At 38.3% G+C, this 20,467-nt stretch overlaps 1 protein-coding gene across 2 annotated transcripts in view; it reads right to left on the reverse strand.

The window, feature by feature from the left end:
* The window catches only part of LOC126284497 (E3 ubiquitin-protein ligase RNF123-like), a 184,962-nt gene that overhangs the window by 7,365 nt on the left and 157,130 nt on the right, over positions 1–20,467 (reverse strand). For both annotated transcript variants that reach the window (XM_049983475.1, XM_049983465.1), the window contains exons 16-18: positions 5,227–5,366; positions 4,947–5,135; positions 4,699–4,864 (exon numbers count right to left, since the gene is read on the reverse strand). In XM_049983475.1, the coding sequence (XP_049839432.1) occupies positions 4,699–4,864; positions 4,947–5,135; positions 5,227–5,366 (495 nt within the window). The remainder of the gene's footprint in view (positions 1–4,698; positions 4,865–4,946; positions 5,136–5,226; positions 5,367–20,467) is intronic.

The following is a 20,467-nucleotide window of genomic DNA, read 5'->3' on the forward strand; positions in this document are numbered from 1 at the left end:
CATTATCAAAGAAAGCAGCAGTGTAAGTAACAACAAATAGAAGTCTCTTGACATTGTTTCACTAATGAGACGATTCTTCTCTCTTTTTTTTTTTAAATTGTAAGCGGCAGTAGCGTGCACAAAAGCAACCCATGCCGTGAGCGGTGACAGGCCGTAAACACTCATTATCAGAAGCCGGCTGGAGTGGCCAAGTGGTTCTAGGCTCTACAGTCTGGAGCTGCGCGACTGCTATGGTCGCAGGTTCGAATCCTGCCTTGGGCACGGATGTGTGTGATGTCCTTAGGTTAGTTGGGTTTAAGCAGTTCTAAGTTCTAGGGGACTGATGACCTCAGAAGTTAAGTCCCATAGTGCTCAGAGCCGTTTGAACTCATTAACAGAATGCGACAAACAATGCACGACACATTACAGTAAGGCATTTTCAGCTTAGAGCAACATAAACACCTATAACAAAGAGAACGGCACTTATCAGATCAAATAAAAATAAGCAAGCAATTCAAACCAGACGAAGCACGTGAAAAAGGAAGGGTACCCATATAAATACGGATGGAGTGCCTGACACATAGCAATGGCTACCTCGTAAAGCTTAACTGCTAAGCTTATGACTCGAACCAAACTACTGTAGCTGTACCGTCATTCGTTCGACCTAAATTGTGTCTCATATTACAATGGACCTACTTTGTTTCGATTTGGTGGTGTGGCCTAAAACTTTCCTTGCCCCTTGAATTTCGAGTCTCAAATTTCTGGTGCGGCTTAGCTTTGGGAAATGTTTTTTTCCTTGATTTCTAGTCTAATTTTTCAGGTGCAGCTTAGATTCAAGTGCAGCTTAGATTCGAGTAAACATGGTATACAATACACAGTGAGCAGTATTGGTTCTTTTTGTATTGTGAGAACTACAAGAAAAACAGAAATGTGCATCTGGATAGCTGGACTGTAATTTAAATGTCACTCCTACTGTTAAGTCCATTGTTCTCACCAGTATCACTTGCTAAACGAGTAAAGGAAGGATATTACTTCTAATGTAGATGCAGATAGGTAGCATAACTTTTATGTAGCACAGGAGTTATTCAGTACCACTGAGAAAAATGAGAAAAACATACATCAGACCATATTCCCCTGACTGGTGGTTGGGCTAATATGGGTCCTGCATAGAATTTAATGGCTTCCAAAAGCTCTTTTGGGGTTTTGAAACTCAATGCCTAAATGTAATCTTTACAGTCTGGTCCTTTTCCTAATGCTTGTATCTCTTCAAATCCATGCTTCCAAGGGGCATTCTCTTTGCTATGTTACCTACTCATTTTAGCTTTTGTCTCTATTTCCCACATTTTTCTTCCTTGTACTGATAAACATAGTCAGAGCTCTAAAGGCTCAAAATACAATGGTTAAGTCTGTGTAATAGCTCTGTTTAGCACCCCTAGGAGAATAGGTGTGGTACACAATGTCTCCTCAAGAAGAAGCAGTAGCACCAGATATGCATAACTAGCTTTGCCTTTTTGTTCACAAACTCCAACAGGCTGAAGGCAGTGAAGGCCAAGTTGATGCTGTGTTTCTTGACATCTGAAAGACCAGCTTTACACCATCACCTCATAAACAAAACAAAATCACTCTAGTTACATAAAAGCCTAATGTAACAGTTACCTGTTCAAATAAGCCTTCGGTGGCTGCGCCTCATTCGGACCTGGCTGAAAAGTTGGTGGTGGGAACAGTTAACTACTAATAACGTCGTCCACACTGGATTTGCAGATAAACTGTTGTTTATTCAAAGAAACTCTCTCTCCCATTCAGTTACTCAGAAACATAAATATTTAATTGCAATATGTGAAAAGCTAGTGTACAAGAACAGCTACCTTAAGTTCTAATTGCTGTCATCTTATAAAAGAAGGAAGGTTATGAAATGAACAAGATCTGTGACCAAAAATACTGGACAATGTACCAAAGAAAATGTAGAAGAGTTTTCAAGTTGTTAACTGTATGGTGATTTATTAAATTTCATGTCTGGGGGTTCATTCCATGATTCAATGACTGGTTTTAATGACTTTCTGTGAACTTACAACTATTCTCATCGACAGTGTTTAACTGCAATAATAACTAATGCAAACTGTGACAATAGTATGACTTGAACTGTATTTCTAAATGACAGCTACTGTGTACATCGTTTACATTTCAATTTGACTGTTAGATCTGAAAGACAGTGTTTTAAGACTATTACAATGTGACAGTGTTAATTATTTGTTTGCTACATGTGAACTACTGTGTAATTTCAGTGTTACGTTACTGCAGTGGCACAATCACATAATAGAACATAAAATGAGTGTATTATGTGGGTAACCATGTATCTGTACATAATTTATATAGATGAGACTGGATCTGACCATAAGCAGTTGTTCAGCCAACATCCAAATGCAATTAAAGTGTGCAAAGCACAAATCCAGTGTGGACCACATTATTAGTAGTAAACTGTCCCCATCACCAACTTTTCAGCCAGGCTCGATGGAGGCACAACTACCGAAGGTATACTTGTACAGGTAATGGTTATATTGAACAAGGACTGTAGTCTTCTAAGGAAAGGGAGCTCAATACTTCTTTCTAAACATGAGACACATTGCTGTAAGTGAAAGCAGAACTGGTGGTATATTAAGAGTGTATTAATTAGTTACCAGGGAGATCAAAAAGTCTGGAAAGTTTTGTCAGGTCACAATAAAACAGAGAGAATTCTGTCATTCCAATAAAATAAATATCTAGTCTCCAGATAGAACCATGTTACTATTGTATTTTCAATATTACTCATCAAACTAACCCAACAAACTTTTATCACATATGTCATAACTATGATGCTAATCCATACTTTAGCTCAGAAAGTGTCAAACTGCACTGGCGGGGAAAAAAAAGACAACACCGAAAAGTAACTAATGTAGGGCAATGAAATTTTGAGAACACATTTGTCTAGGTAGCCTATTTAGGTGATTAACATTGCAAGATCAGAGGTTAATGTTTGTGGGTACATGATAACCAGTGAAAACACCAGAATGTAGAATGCAAATGTGCATAAATCGTGTTGTACAGGTGCTGGATGTCAATTGCACATGGTCAGTCAATACAGAGAAGGGTAAAGCTGTTCGTGGATGGTGCTGGAGTTGTTGTCCGATGATGGCCCATACATGCTCGATTGGAGACAAATCTGATGATCCAGCAGTCCTAGGCAACATGTTAACAAATGGCTCTAAGCACTATGGGACTTAACATCTGAGGTCATCAGTCCCCTAGACTTAGAACTACTTAAACATAACTAACCTAACGACATCACACACATCCATGCCCTATGCAGGATCAAAGCCTGCAACTATAGCAGCCGCGAGGTTCCGGACTGAAGTGCCTAGAACTGCTTGACCACAACGGCTGGCTCAACATGTCGACACTCTGCATAGCATGTTGAGTTACACTCAGTATGTGGGTGAGTGTTTTACTGTTGGAAAAAAAATCCTGGAATGCTCTTCAAGAATGACAGCACAAAATGTCGAATCACCAGACTGATGTACAGTTTTGCAGTTGGGGTGCATGGGTAACAATAAGAGCACTCCTGCTGTCATACGAAATTGCCCCCCAGACCAAAGCTCCAGATGTAGGTCCACTATGTATAGGATGATGCACACAGGTTGGGTGCAGGTCCTCAACTGACCTAATTCAAACCAACACATGATTATCACTAGCACCAAAGCAGAAAAACTTTTCATCAGAAAACACAACCGACCTATACTCCACCATCCAATGAGCTCTCATTTGACACCACTGAAGTCCCAAATGGAGGTGGTTTGGGGCCCGTGGAATGCACACTACAGGGCATCTGGTTCAGAGGCGTCCAGTAGTGTGAAACAGTTTGTTGTGACTCTGTAGTGCCAACTGCTGCTCAAATTGCTGCTGCAAATGTGATACAATGCACCAGAACCATATGTTGAACATGATGGTTTTCCCTTTCAGTAGTGCCATGTGGCCATCTGGGGCCAATGTGATGCAAATGTGATACGATGCACCAGAACCATATGTTGAACATGATGTTTTCCCTCTCAGTAGTGCCATGTGGCCATCTGGGGGCCGATCATCTTGCAACCACACATTCTTGTTACCACTGCTGCCAGCATCCATGAACTGTGGCTACATTCCTGTCAAGTCTTTCCACAAAAATGCAGAAAAAACATCCAGCTTCTCGTAGCCTTATTAACCTCATTCAAACTCAGTGAGGTGGTGGTAATGGAATCTTTGTCACCTTAAAGTCATCCTTGACTAACATTAAATTCCCATGTCCAAACTAATGTTCATGATCGTCAGAGCGTGTATTTAAAGCAAACCTGACTTGCATCCTGATAGTGGCTCTAGTAGTGCTGCTCTTATGCAACTGGCATGTAATGTAAAGAGGCATCATCTTTCAGATGTCGAAACATACCTACCAACTTTTGTTTACGTCCCACAACTCCTCCTTGATGTTGCAACTTTTTTTCTGCTAGTGTATTTAGCTATAAAATTTAGCATTTCAGCAACATCAATCTATTACTGGTTGATTACCACCATCAAAACCTCAACGGCGTGGTATGTATTGTGACATCCAACTGCAATTTTTTTTGTGCACGTTTTTGTGGCTTCTACTTCCTATAAACAACTTGTTTATGAAGCTCCTCTGTTTTTAATTATGCATGATTTAATACTTGCCACTGAAATTGATCATGTCTGCTTCAAGAAGGGCCAACAATATACCAATGACTGCTGCCAAAATGGGAAAATGGTCAATAGTCTCTAGGTCAGGTATTTCCAGAATGACCACATGCTGGAAGCAACCAGCTGGAGAGCTGATTCTGTTCAATACCTGGCACAGCAGCTGAAAGAAACAAAAGACGATAAACAATTCATGGAATATCTGTTGTTCAGTGTTTATTTTACTCAACAACACATGTTCTAACCTGACACAGCCTTGATAACAATGATTCTGAAGATTCGCTCTCTGTATTACTAAATATCTCTCTCGCTACAGATGCAACCATTTCAAGAACCCTGAGAAGTGACAAAGCTAAATCAAAATGTGTTGCACATATCTTCAACTGCCTAGATTCAATATATACTCTCTGTGGACGGTTTGAAAGGTTCTGTATCTGGAAAAAATACACAAAGACGTAATAGCTGCTTGCATGTGAATACTTGATGAATAGTAATGATAACTCTTAACACATTAGACGGACTTACCTCCTGAAGCATACCTATGAATTCTGAAAATACCCAGTTCAGCTGATTTAAGAGAGAATTGAGGAATGCTACAGAAGTTTGTTCTTCCGATAGCATGACATTCCGTAGACATCTCTGAAACACCATGGATGGGCATGGTTCTGTAACACATTGAAACATATAGTTACAGAGAGTGAACGAATTTTACAAGGTACATAGAAAGGTTCAAAATGTTTTTAATTAATGCATCTCATTCACATGCAGAAAAGTAAGGCTGTATTGCTCAACGGCCAATAAACTACTTTCTTTCAGTACTGGCTCCTTCTTCTCCCCACAAAACATTCTCATTCCACATGAACACATCGCTGGGACATCTAAAGTATTTAACATGAGCACAAACTGTGCTCCTCAGTTGGGACAAAATAACATGCCTATAGGGGTAAGTTAATACCTCATAGTTGCAGCTACCTCAACCAATCTACACCTACATCTACATGATTACTCTGCAATTCACATTTAAGTGCACAATCATACTATCTCTCTACCATTCCAGTCCCAAACAGCGCGCGGGAAAAACAAACACCTATATCTTTCTGTTCAAGCTCTGATTTCTCTTATTTTATTTTGATGATCATTCCTACCTATGTAGGTTGGGCTCAACAAAATATTTTCACATTCGGACGAGAAAGTTGGTGACTGAAATTTCGTAAATAGATCTCACCGCGACGAAAAAGTCTTTGCTTTAATGACTTCCATCCCAACTCGCATACCATATCTGCCACACTCTCTCCTCTATTACGTGATAATACAAAACGAGCTGCCCTTTTTTGCACTCTTTCAATGTCCTCCGTCAATCCCACCTGGTAAGGATCCCACACTGCTCAGCAATATTCTAACAGAGGACGAACGAGTGTAGTGTAAGCTGTCTCTTTAGTGGACTTGTTGCATCTTCTAAGTGTCCTGCCAATGAAACGCAACCTTTGGCTCGCCTTCCCCACAATATTATCTATGTGTTCTTTCCAACTGAAGTTGCTCGTAATTTTTACACCCAGGTACTTAGTTGAATTGACAGCCTTGAGAATTGTACTATTTATCGAGTAATTGAATTCCAACAGATTTCTTTTGGAACTCATGTGGATCACTTCACGCTTTTCGTTATTTAGTGTCAACCGCCACCTGCCACACCATACAGCCATCTTTTCTAAATTGCTTTCCAACTGATACTGGTTTTCGGATGACCTTACTAGACGGTAAATTACAGCATCATCTGCGAACAACCTAAGAGAACTGCTCAGATTGTCACCCAGTTCATTTATGTAGATCAGGAACAGCAGAGGTCCCAGGACGCTTCCCTGGGGAACACCTGATATCATTTCAGTTTTACTCTATGATTTTCCGTCTATTACTACAAACTGTGACCTTCCTGACAGGAAATCATGAATCCAGTCACACAACCCCATAGGCCTGCAGCTTGATTAGAAGTCGCTTGTGAGGAACGGTGTCAAAAGCCTTCTGGAAATCCAGAAATACGGAATCAACTTGAGATCAACTGTCGTTAGCGGCCATTACTTCGTGCGAATAAAGAGCTAGCTGCGTTGCACAAGAACGATGTTTTCTGAAACCATGCTGATTACGTATCAATAGATCGTTCCCTGTGACATGATTCATAATGTTTTAATACAGTATATGCTCTAGAACCCTACTGCAAACCAACGTCAATGATATAGGTCTGTAGTTCGATGGATTACTCCTACTACCCTTCTTAAACACTGGCGTGACCTGCGCAATTTTCCAATCTGCAGGTACGGATCTATCGGTGAGTGAGTGGTTGTATATGATTGCTAAGTAGGGAGCTATTGTATCAGTGTAATCTGAAAGGAACCTAATCGGTATACAATCTGTACAATAATGTAAATGTCTCTATAGCAGTGTCTCAGAGTTGTCACAGCTCTATAGATGGCTACTGTCTGTGCATGCAGCTGTTAGTGGCTTGCAGCTAAAATCTCGCAACAGCATTGCGAGCTGTCACAGGTCTTCTTATGCTGTTTTGACTATAATGGGCATGATAAATTTTAAACTGTGTGAAGAACTTTCCTACAGAAAGCAGTACTAGTTTTGTTGGTAGCCTAAGAAATGAATCCTGGTTAAAAGTGCTTTCACTAACAATGCTTATAATTCTTTCTATTCAAAATACACATCAAATTTTGAAACATGTTTTCCTAAGAAACTGGCTACAGTCCGTTCATGACAGATCATCAAATCTAGTTCCTGGATTACATCAGACATTAGGATTTTGTGTAGGAAATTACAAAAGGTTCAGATCTCAAATGAAAAGAATCACAGTTTATAGAACACATTAAGACTTATAAGAAAATATACCAACAGGTAAATGCAAAGGCAAAGATACTTAGAAATTTAAAAAATAATAAGAATGACATGCAACAAATCAAAATCTGTATGGATTGTAAAAACAAAACAGGGAAGGTACAGGATGAGAAGGAAATTACACTTACAAATGCGGTTGACATCAATACTGGAAAAAAAAGGACCGGCCAAATTACATAAGTGATTGCTTTAAACATGCTTCTCAAACACTTAGCTCAAATTTCACAAAGAACAATAAACTTAGGTGTCATAACTGCATATAGCATGACATTAGTTCCAACTAATGAACATGAAATAGTTCCTGTGATTAAAATCCTCAAATGCTGGCAGATGGAGATGATATACCAGTGTCACTTACAATTCATACTGTTACACAAATTGCAAAGCCCTTGGCTCACATTATTAATTTATCATTCACTGAGAGAGTGTCCCCCACAGATAAGAATACCAAATGTGATACCTTTATTCAAGAATGCCAACAGTAATAAAGTTGAAAGCTATTGACCCATTTCATTCCTCTCAACATTCTCTAAAATAACTGAGAGATTAACGAAACAATGAATAACCAAGAACTTAAATGACCACAGTTGACGGAATAATAATCAGCATTGCTTTCAAACTGATAGGGTACAGAAACAGCAATAATGGATTACCTTGGTGAAGTAGTTTGAAACTTGGATAGCGACAACAGTGCTGCAGGAGTCAATTTATATTTTTCTAAATCTTTAGATGCTGTTAGTCACAAAATGTCTTCAGATAAGTTGGAGGCAAGATAGCGGAATAGAAAACAAATAGTTTCAGAATCATATTTGCAAAACAGATCAGGTTGTGGAGCTCAGATGGGCTCATTCTAATCATGAAATCAGATTATAATCTGATGCAAAAAAAAAATAAAAAAAAAGGTGTACTCCACGGTAGTGTGTTAGGTCCCCTCCTGTTCCTTATTGATATAAATAACACACAAACCTCAGAAACTGCAGCCAAGATCATGCCTTTTTGAGATGATACTACGTAATAGTGGGTGATGCTAAGGAATCTCTCTACAACAACTGATCAAGAATTCATGTCCTTGCAGGTTCAGTTGGAACAAGCTGACATTGTTAAATTCCTTAATGCGAAGAAAACAAATTATGTTCAATTTGGAAAGATGGATCAAAATCAAGATCTCCAACTGCTACTAGGCAGAAATGAATTACAAAGATTACGATGCACAAAACTTTTAGGATCAAGCCTATAACTGCAAAGACCATGTAACTAAGCTGTCCCAGAGACTTAGTTCCGCATATTTTGCTCTTAGAATCATTTTAAAGTTTGCTTCTGACTCCAGAGATAGTGCTAGTATGGCTTATTTTAACTGCTTCCAGTCCCTTTTGGCTTATGGAATAATTTTCTGGCATAAAATTAACAGTCCATTAAATAAAACTTACATTACAGAAAATGGCTATTCCAATTTTGTCAGACAGCTCTCCTTATTGTACCCTTCCTGTATATACACAAATGTGTGTTGATGGCAAGTGCAAGACTGTGATTTGCAAACCAACTCTGATTACCACAGTTATAATAATAGTAACTGGGGGTCCCTCCATACGGAATAAGTTAGAACAGCTGGCGGTATTATGAAAAGTGTAGAATTGCTACTCACCATATAGGAGATGTCAAGTCCCAGACAGGCACAACAAAAAGACTGCTAAATGTGTGAGTCTTTTGCCAAAAGAGGCCTTCTTCTGAAGAAGGCAACACACACACATTAATGCAAGCACAACTCACATTTACATGACCACTGTCTCTGAAACACGTGTATTGTCTACTTTACTAGAAGGCCTTTTGGCCAAAAGCTCACATATTTAGCACTCTTTTTGTTGTGCCTGTCTGCAACCTAACATCTCCTCAACATGGTGAATTTTTCAAAATATTGTCAACATTCCATCTTAGATTTTCTGTTGTTTAAGGTACAACAACTTGTACTCAGGCATGTGAGCCACTGGCGTGTTGTTCTTTACAATCCACTGTCAACTTACATCAAGAGAACTTGCATAAATAGGTTGGAGGAGGAAATGACTTTTAGGGTAGAGTTAAAATCGTTTCTTGTTGAGAACCATTCGAAAAATGAAAGTGAACATGTTATCTTACAGGAATACTAAGCTCCCATTCATTCAAGTTCTTTTGATTTTAGTAACTGATGTACCATCAATGCTGTGTTTGTCTTTGCAAAAGAATGTTCCTGGTGTTGGTTTTCTGCTTGTGCAATGTGATACACCTCCTAAGTGAAGGAATCTGGTGCTAGATTATAGTTTTGATGGACAGTGTCAAGCAGGCTTCCATGTGTTCATGTTCCCATGGAATTTGGTCCACGAGTAACACAATAAAGGAATGCAATTTAGAATTAAAGACCCACGCAGGTGCCACATTCGATGACCAATTAAATGATTCTCTGATTGATTTAAAACGTAATAATTTCATAATGCATCTTAATATAGGCGGTCTATCAGTAGGAATGATGAACAAATTGTATGAACTAGAAGTATTTTTGGAGAACACAGGTACTGTAAAAGTTATATGCTTAAACGAGCACTGGCTTCAAAGTGAAAATATAAACTTGATAAATTCACTTTCAGGTTACAATTTAGCAGCGAGTTTTTGTAGAAAAAACGGTTTTGGAGGATCGTGCATTCTAGTAGAAGAATCACTAAGCTTTGAAGTCAGGCAGACTTTTAATTGCTTGAACGACGAACTATTATTTGAAAGCTGCTGCATTGAACTTTTGGAATACGGCATATTAATTATTAGTATATATCATATCCCTGACTATTCCGCTACATGTGCATTTTTAGACATACTTGAAACCTTGTTATATAGATTGAAGGTAGAAAAGTTATGCAAAAAGGTCATAATTTGTGCTGACTTCAACATAAATGTAAGGGCTGATAACAGGTTTGCCATGTCTCTGAAGAACATGTTATCTACAAATGGCTTAACATTAAACTTTAGTGAGTACACTAGAATAACAGCATCTTCTGCAACATGTATAGATAATATAGTGAGCAGCATCAACTATGGTACTACAGAAAAGTTCATCATAGAATAAGGTATATCTGACCATTCAGCCCTTTTTCTCTCATTGCCAAATTTAGAAAAAACTGTAACAGTGAAACGAGTCAGGAACTTTAGCCAACACAATGTGAATACATTTGTATCAAGGCTAAATGAAACATCCTGGTCTTTCAGCAAGCAGAACTCAGTAAATACAAAGTACAATGCTTCTGTATCAGAATTCATGAGTGTTTTCAATTAATGTTTCCCCTTCATAACAACACGTGACAAAAACTGTAAAAATAACTCATGGATAACTGAAGGCATCAGTATATCTAGTATTAGAAAGAGGAAACTGCACATGCAAGCAAAGAACAGCCATGATGCAGAGTTTGTCAGCTATGTAAACAAATACAAAAGAATATTTGGTAGAGTAGTTAAACAGGCAAAACAAATGGCAAACAGTAAGTACATATCAGATGCCACAAATAAATCAAAAGCTGTATGGCAAATTGTCAGGAGTGAAATAGGTGCAGAAAAAACAAGAAGTTTTAGTCATAAATTAGAAATAGATGGGGAAATGATTACAAACTCCAGACATATTTGTGAAGAATTCAACAGGTATTTCATAAATTCTAACAAAATTGATAAACTCCCTCCTCCACATGTAAGTCCCAAAATAATGCAGCACAGATCAGTAGAATTTAAATTCACTAAGGTATCCTGCTACGAGGTGGCTAACATTATAAAATCCCTAAAAAATCTCAAATCTGTGGGCTGGGATGAAGTCCCAACAAAAATAATAAAGGCGGGATGTGATAATATTGCACCCCAACTCTGTCACATAATAAATCAATCGTTTGATGAGGGCTGCTTTCCGGATAGGCTGAAGTATGCGGAAGTTCGACCTATTCACAAAAAGGGCAGACAAGAGGAGATAGGAAATTTTCGCCCAGTATCAATATTACCAATTATTTCTAAAATATTTGAGCGAGTAGTAACCAACTAGAGAAATATAACAAAAAACATAACATTATTCTTAATAATCAGTATGGATTCAGGAAGGGTCAAAGCACTGTGCATGCTATTAATGAACTAATCACTAAAATAAGCAAATGCCTCGATAACAAGGAGAGTGTATCCAGTATCTTCTGTGACCTGAGTAAGGCATTTGATATGGTAAACCATAAGCAGCTGCTCCTCAAATTAGCTTCTTATGGCTTCCATGAAAAATCTTTAAATTGGTTCAAGTCGTATCTCAAAAATAGGAAACAGAGTGTAGTTATACAAGATAAGGGTAAGAAAGCTTGCTCTAGTTGGACGGAAATACAAGCAGGAGTCCCCCAGGGGTCCATACTAGGCCCGTTACTATTTCTATATTATATAAATGACATGCCAGGTAAGGTAACTTCAGATACGATTCTGTATGCAGATGACTCAACAGCAGTAGTCTGCTGCAAAAACACTAAAGAATTAGCACAGAAAACAAAACAGACTCTTCAAGAACTAGAAAGTTGGATAAATAATAATGCTATGAAACTAAACTTAACAAAAACACAAATTGTACAATTCAGGACCAAAAAAACTGTTGAATATGTAACAAAGTTAAGTTATGAAGCCAGAGAACTGATAACTGCAGATTCTGTCAAATTTCTGGGAGTGACCATAAATAAAAACTTGACATGGACTAATCATGTGGATTGCTTACTGAAACGGTTAAATAGTTTTGTTTACGCAATGAGGGTTCTGAACAAAGTAACTGACTTAAGTGTTAGGAAAATTGTGTATCATGCATATTTTATATCAGTTGTAAGATATGGGATAATTTTTTGGGGAGTTGAAAAAGGAAGCCTCCTCAGAGTGTTCAAGCTACAGAAAAAAATCATCAGAGCTATGACTGGAACAAACAATAGACAGTCATGCAAACCCTTATTTGCAAGCCTTGACTTACTGACAGTTCCTTCCATGTTTATATACTAAACACTTCTCTTTGGTTTAAAAAACCCACATCTTTTTTAGGGAAACTCATTTTCACATTCTTATGAAACAAGGCACAAACAAGATTACATGTTACCTTGCCACAGGTTAACATTATTTGAAAATACACCATATTATATGGCTTTGAATCTTGGCAATAAAATCCGTTCAAAGTTGAAAGACTGCAAGCTAGAATCCACTTGTGCAAACATTGAAATATATTTAAAAAGCAAATGCTACTACAGTGTGGATGATTTTATAAACGAGGAAGGCAAGTAGGAGATATTCATGTGCTTGGTTTTCCTGTTTGTTCTACATTATGTTCGATGTGTATGCTTATGTTCCCTTTTAATGGAGGTATATGTTCTTTTTATATGTGTCCATACTTATAAACTATGTATCTAAATATCTAGATGTAAACATATATACTACTATTAAGAAAGTATGTGGTCTTTGGAGTATGTCTATATTTATAAACTCCAGAAACAAACATGATAAATACTTTAAAAGAATGATTTCAAACCACTGTGGAAATGTTAAGAAAAAGGAAGAACTCTAACATGTAATTATCTTTTTATGTTGTTATGTGCTTGTGGGAGCATCCACAATGCATTATTTTAATGTATCTTGTTGTAGTTGTTGTAGTATACTTAGGTAGGCATAGAATTATTCATTGACGAGTCACCAATGTTTCAATCGAATGATTGTATATAACATATCATGTGACAATAAAGATTCTATTCTATTCTATTCTGTGTTATACTTTTCAGTACTGTTCTATCGTGTGTGTGTGTGTGTGTGTGTGTGTGTGTGTGTGTGTGTGTTTATTTTCCAGAGGTGTTTTGTGACACTGTTTCATGTTTTAGTTATATAACTGGTTTACTTCCTGTGCATGCTGTAATTACAATGTAGACTATGTATTTGTGATTTCCTTCCAATCATACACAGAGTGAGATGGCTACGTCAGTCTTAATGCACTGAACTCGCATTTGGGAGGAGCAGGTTCTATTCCTTGGCCTGCCATCCTGACTTGGTTTTTCCATGTTTATCCCTAGTCACTAAGGTGAACACTGGGATAGTTCCTTTAGCAGCCCACAGCCGGCTTCCTGCCCCAGCCTTGCCTAATCCTACGATACTTTTTTTAATGTTTTATATATGTTTATATAACTTCTGTAATGTCCCCCTGACATGTTCAATGCTGTTGTGTTGAATGATGAATAAATAAATAATTGAAAATGAAATAAATAAATGAATGAAAAGAAGAAAAGGATCTGAGGTCCACTATCAGCAGAGATGAAACCAGAGCTATGGTATAGTACTTTGCCAGAAGAAGAAGAAGCAGTAGAATGATGATGTATCAAGAAATCATCTTTGAAGGAGATGAAAATATTGCGTCAACAAACCATGATCATTATAATGATTTCTGATTAATGTGAATAAGTTATCATGTAGCTATGAAATACCATTTACCAGAACTGTCAGGCTCACTTCTGAAAAATTCCAGCAAACTCCATACTGCCATGGCCCCTAGCAACTGTTTTCACTTCACAAAATTGGACCAGATCTTGATGGAAGCTTTTTCATTGACAAATTGTGTAGGTAATTGTATCCTGCCTGCAGTTGTCAGTTTTCCTCAGTTTTCACAAAACCGGAAAGAAATAAACTACCTGTAGTCAACAACTGTAATTTTATTTCAATGCACAATAAATTCCAAGCCCTGGGGGCTCATATTCAGGTGGGTGGCAACAGTTTACAACATCAGAATGAGATTTTCACTCTGCAGCGGAGTGTGCGCTGATATGAAACTTCCTGGCAGATTAAAACTGTGGTAGAGCACATGCCCGCAAAAGGCAAAGGGTCCTCAGTGTGAGTCGCGGTCTGGCACACAGTTTTAATCTGCCAGTAAGTTTCAGTTTACAACATCGTTTGAAAACAGATTGTGTGTTCACAGGCATATTACAATGTGATATGCCATGTTCTAATGCAGCTACATTTTTCCTTCTTCTTCTTTTCTTTTTACCAAAGTAATACAAAAAGGAGAATGACATACTGTTTGCAATAACTGTTATACAGTTTTTACCTACAGCATCTGTAGACATATATACATGCTTACAAACACTTTCGTTCCACAGCACATTTGTACAAAATTTAAACTAGTCAAAGAATATCTGAATGTAAGATGTTACATTTTTCTATTGCTTGCAAAACAAAGTTTCCTGCAGATATCAGATGTGACTGTGGATTATAAAATGGTTCTGTTGAATTCTGGCTCCTTCGCGGAAAAAATTAAATTTTGAAACTGCTGATAAGCTGAGGGCTATCACACATTGTTTGTTGGTTTAAAATGTTTTCAGACAGTCTTTCTCTTCGCAACCAGTGGTGACTCATTTCCAAATAATAACGTAAACTGATGTCAAGCACCTTAAGACGAACCCCATGGCTTGAAATGCACTATGTGAAATAAAACCACAATTAGTGATTGAAGGTAGTTCACTTTCCTACTATTTTCACAATAATAATAGATGCACGGCAACAACACTTAACAGTGGACAAAAATTTACTTTCATTTGTTGTGCTATTGTTCAATTTTGGCTTCACACCTTTTCTGAGTACGTGGAGATTTGTAAACACTATATTTGTCATAAATGAGGTGCAGGAATTTATTAAACTATTTTCTTGGACATGTTGTATTTGAAGAGCACACCAAGCACATGTTAACTACCATCTGGTCATAGCAAGTAAGTCAGTATTTGGTAATATTAATATCAATATTATCATCATCATCATTTAAGACTGATTATGCCTTTCAGTGTTCAGTCTGGAGCATAGTCCCCCTTATAAAATTCCTCTATGATCCCCTATTCAGTGCTAACATTGATGCCCCTTCTGATGTTAAGCCTATTACTTCAAAATCATTCTTAACCGAATCCAGGTACCTTCTCCTTGGTCTGCCCCGACTCCTCCTACCCTCTACTGCTGAACCCATGAGTCTCTTGGGTAACCTAGCTTCTCCCATGAGTGTAACATGACCCCACCATCTACGCCTGTTCACCCTGACTGCTACATTTATAGAGTTCATTCCCAGTTTTTCTTTGATTTCCTCATTGTGGACACCCTCCTGCCATCGTTCCCATCTACTGGTACCTGCAATCATCCTACCTACTTTCATATCTGTAACCTCAACCCAGCTTTCGCTCCCATACAACAAAGTTGGTCGAAAGATTGAACGGTGCACAGATGACTCAGTTTGGGTGGTGGTGGTGGTGGTTTGTGTTTAACGTCCCGACGACAACGATGTCATTAGAGACAGAGCGCAAGCTCGGGTTAGAGAAGGACTGGGAAGGAAATCGGCTGTGCCCTTTCAAAGGAACCATCCCGGCAATTGCCTGAAACAATTTAGGAAAATCACGGAAAACCTAAATCAGGAGGGCCGGAGACGGGATTGAACCGTCGTCCTCCCAAATGCGATTAGTCTTGGTACTGACTTCCTTCTTGCAGAAGAGAGTACACCGTGGCTGAGTGCTCACTGCATTAACTTTGCTACACCTCGCTCCCTGTTCTTTCATTATGTTGCCATCCTGTGAGAATATGTACTTGAAAACATCCACCTCTTCTAACTTCGTTCCTCCTATTTGGCACTCAATCCGTTTATATTTCTTTCCCACTGACATTACTTTCATTTTGGAGATGCTAATCTTCATACCATAGTCCTTACATTTCTGATCTAGTTCTGAAATATTACTTTCCAAACTTTCAATCGAATCTGCCATCATGCAAGACTGCTTATTTTGTGTTCAGATATCTTAATCTCATCCAGCCAGTCTATTGTTTTCAACATATGATACATAAATAATATGAACAACAGTGGAGACAAGTTGCAGCCTTGTCTTACCCCTGAAACTACTCTGAACCATGAACTCAATTTACCGTCAACTCTAACTGCTGCCTGACTATCTATGTAAAGACCTTTAATTGCTTGCAAAAGTTTGCCTCCTATTCCATAATCTCATAGAACAGACAATAAGTTCCTCCTGGGAACCCGGTCATATGCCTTTTCCAGATCTATAAAGCATAGATACAATTCCCTGTTCCACTCATAACGCTTCTCCATTATTTGCCGTAAGCTAAAGATCTGGTCCTGACAACCTCTAAGAGGCCTAAACCCACACTGATTTTCATCCAACTGGTCCTCAACTAATACTCACACTTTTCTTTCAACAATACCTGAGAAGATTTTACCCACAACGCTGATTAAAGAGATACCTCTGTAGTTGTTACAATCTTTTCTGTTTCCATGTTTAAAGATTGGTGTGATTACTGCTTTTATCCAGCCTGATTGAACCTGTCCCGATGCCCAGGCCATTTCAGTTATCCTGTGCAGCCATTTAAGACCTGACGTTCCACTGTATTTGATGAGTTCCGACTTAATTTCATCCACCCCAGCTGCTTTATTTCACTGCAATCTATTGACCATTTTCTCCACTTCCTCAAATGTGATCCTGTTTCTATCATCGTTCCTATCCCATTCTACCTCGAAATCTGAAACATTACTGATCGTATTTTCACCTACATTGAGCAACTCTTCAAAATATTCCCTCCATCTGCCCAAGGCATCCACAGGATTCACCAGCAGTTGCCCTGACCTGTCCAAAATACTTGTCATTTCCTTCTTACCTCCCTTTCGAAGACTGCTAATTACACTCCAGAATGGTTTTCCAGCAGCCAAGCCCGCCGCAAGGCGGCTATCTCTTTGGGAAGAAATGGTGCCACACTCCACAATGGAACTACTTGAGGAGTGATCTGCAGGATTTCAACTACCTTTTACAACTTGGAGGTCATTAAACCGGCTGCGTACTGGAGTAACTGGGTGCAAATCAAACCTATTTAAATGGGGTTACAGTGATAGCGATAGGTGTGAATGCGGAGCAATACAGGACTTGGACCACCTACTGATTTGCCCAGATATGTCTATAACGTGCACTAAAGATGATATTTTGAAAGTCAATGACAAAGCAAACTACGTTGCTAATCACTGGGAAGGGAAGATATAATTGGTGCATCCGGATACGGAAGAAGAAGAAGGCTAGTTAACATATTAAACAAAACAAAATCAAAACTGTGAATGAGTGAAAAAAGCACAAATGCTTAATAATGGGTCCCTATCTGTAACATGCAATCATCTACTGAAAAACCCAGCTATTTTACAATATTTTAAGCTGTAGTAGCTTTTTAAGAAGGCAGTACACTAGTAGTTTTACATTAAAGACAATTGCAAACATCTAATTTAATGTGACAAGTAATACTTCTCTCTTGAATTAATAAGTACTTTTGTACATTATTTTTTAATGCAATTGTTTTTGAGAAAAAGGACAAACTGGCCAAGCATACATATTTAGTTTTTCACATACTAACAACAGTCTTTCTCTCAAAATATTTAATAACAAAGTACACAGTTTGTTTATGTATGGTAATCACATTTGGGGACATTTTATGATACATCTACTTTTTACAATATATTCTGTAGCATTTTAATTAACACAATGTAAGTTAACACTCACTTTGTTTACAGTTTGTATTATTGTGCCATGCTTTTCTAGTCAACTCCTTGCCTCTTTGACAAGGGGTCCACACCTACTCATCATCACTGATTTCATCCAAATTCATGGTATGCAGGACTTGGAAGCTCCAATGACCAAGCATTTTTTAAAAACAAAAACAGCATTTTTGGCACGTGTTGGATGATCCATGAGTCATCTATGTTAGCACAGTTTCCACACAGCAGCTGGTGCAGAAGAAAGGGTCTAGTTTGGTAATCTGAGGGTCATGGGGTTGATTTCCTACGTGAAAAACTTTTCCATTTTTTATTTCAAATGTTTTAAGCTATTTAACTGCAAATAAATTGAAATAATACACAATAAACTGTATTTATTAACATCTTCATAAAAGACTTGGAATGGAAAGGCAAAAGAAATTTACGTGTTGCAAATAATTTTCTAGAAATAATTGTAGTTACAGCATCCACGAGGACTCTGCAAATAGCTTTCCGAGAAGGGACAGTAATAAAAGCGTGCAGGTTTCATTTTGACCTTCGAGGACCCCTCAACAGCTGCAAATGAACAAGAGGTTTCCCTGTTTCTATGATGAATATCAGCCCTGCGAGTGTAAATTATCAACTCTAAAACAATACCAGAATCAAATTCGGTACACAAATTTTTTGTGTATGTCTTATAGCACCTTCCTGTAAATTCATTTGCAATCCCAAATTTACCTTTGCCTTTACTTTCATGCCTCATATGAAAATATTAATAAATACAATATACTGACCATTCTTTTGATTTATTTGCAGTGTAAGTAACAAAAAAACTGACAATAAAGAAAGCTTCCACATAGGGACTTGGTCCTCTGACCCTTTAATTACTATTCTGAAATCTTTCTGCTGCATCAAACACTGTTTGAAAACAATGTTAACATAAATGGCTCATGCATCACCCTACCTACAGCAGAAACATTATTTTTTTTTTTTTTTTAAGACATGCTCATATGGTACTCCATATCCACTTCTGACAGTTTCATTTCTGGTAATGCCCTGCATGTACAAAAGGCGTCCAAAAAGTTTTGCACAGTTGTCTCTAACTTTTATATTTTTTGTAGGAGGAGAATGAAATTTTTTGTGAACATACTTAGAACATTTTGCTGTAAGTTGGAATATAGGAGTATGTTCTTTTATTTACAGATGAGCCATAATAGACCAGGAAGTAGATGTCAGGTTGCGGTAGGTGATGGAGTTCCTCTTCAAGACCGGTGATGACTCTGCCACATTGATTCACAGGAAGTTGCTCCCTATTTACGGGGAGGACACAGTGGATCGCAGCAGTATCCAGCAGTGGTTGCACATGTTTAAAGAAGGTGATTTCTCTCTACTGGACAATCCACGATGCAGTAGACCATTGATGTCAATGAATGATGTGAATAAGGAAACCACTGATAAAATCATCCAAAATTTTTACTGTTTGTCATTGGACAAGCTGCAACATGCCATCAGAACCCACAGGCCACAGCTTCAGCGTCAGCTCATCAGACTACACCATGACAATGCCACACCCCATACAGCCCTTACGACACAGGAGAAAATGTGTTTAACATCAGAAGGGGCACCAATGTTAGCACTGAATAAGGAATTGTGGAGGAATTTTATAAGGGGGCTATGCTCCAGACTGAATGCTGAAAGGCATAATCAGTCTTAAATTATGATGATGATGATGATGTGTTGGAAAATTGTTCCTCATCCTCCCTCCTGTACGGGCTTGGCCCCATCTGATTTTTACCTCTTTGGTCATCTGAAAAACTACCTGTGCATTAAAACATTTGATAGTGAGAAAGACCTTATTCCTTGTGTCAAGCGATGCTGTAAAAGTCAATCCCCAGAATTTTACCAAAGTGCATTTACATCATGTAAAGAACTTTGGGCTAGATGTGTCACAGCAGATGGAGGCTACCTTGAGTAGGCTGAATTTATAGCTAACTTTTCCAAGTACATTCACAAAAAATATCATTGTCCTCCCCCCAATGAACCATTGACCTTGCCGTTGGTGGGGAGGCTCGCGTGCCTCAGCGATACAGATAGCCGTACCGTAGGTGCAACCACAACGGAGGAGTTTCTGTTGAGAGGCCAGACAAATGTGTAGTTCCTGAAGAGGGGCAGCAGCCTTTTCAGTAGTTGCAGGGGCAACAGTCTGGATGATTGACTGATCTGGCCTTGTAACAATAACCAAAACGGCCTTGCTGTGCTGGTACTGCGAACGGCAGAAAGCAAGGCGAAACTACAGCCGTAATTTTTCCCGAGGGCATGCAGCTTTACTGTATTGTTAAA

Source organism: Schistocerca gregaria, chromosome 1 (assembly GCF_023897955.1).
Source record: "Schistocerca gregaria isolate iqSchGreg1 chromosome 1, iqSchGreg1.2, whole genome shotgun sequence".
Taxonomy (NCBI): domain Eukaryota; kingdom Metazoa; phylum Arthropoda; class Insecta; order Orthoptera; family Acrididae; genus Schistocerca; species Schistocerca gregaria.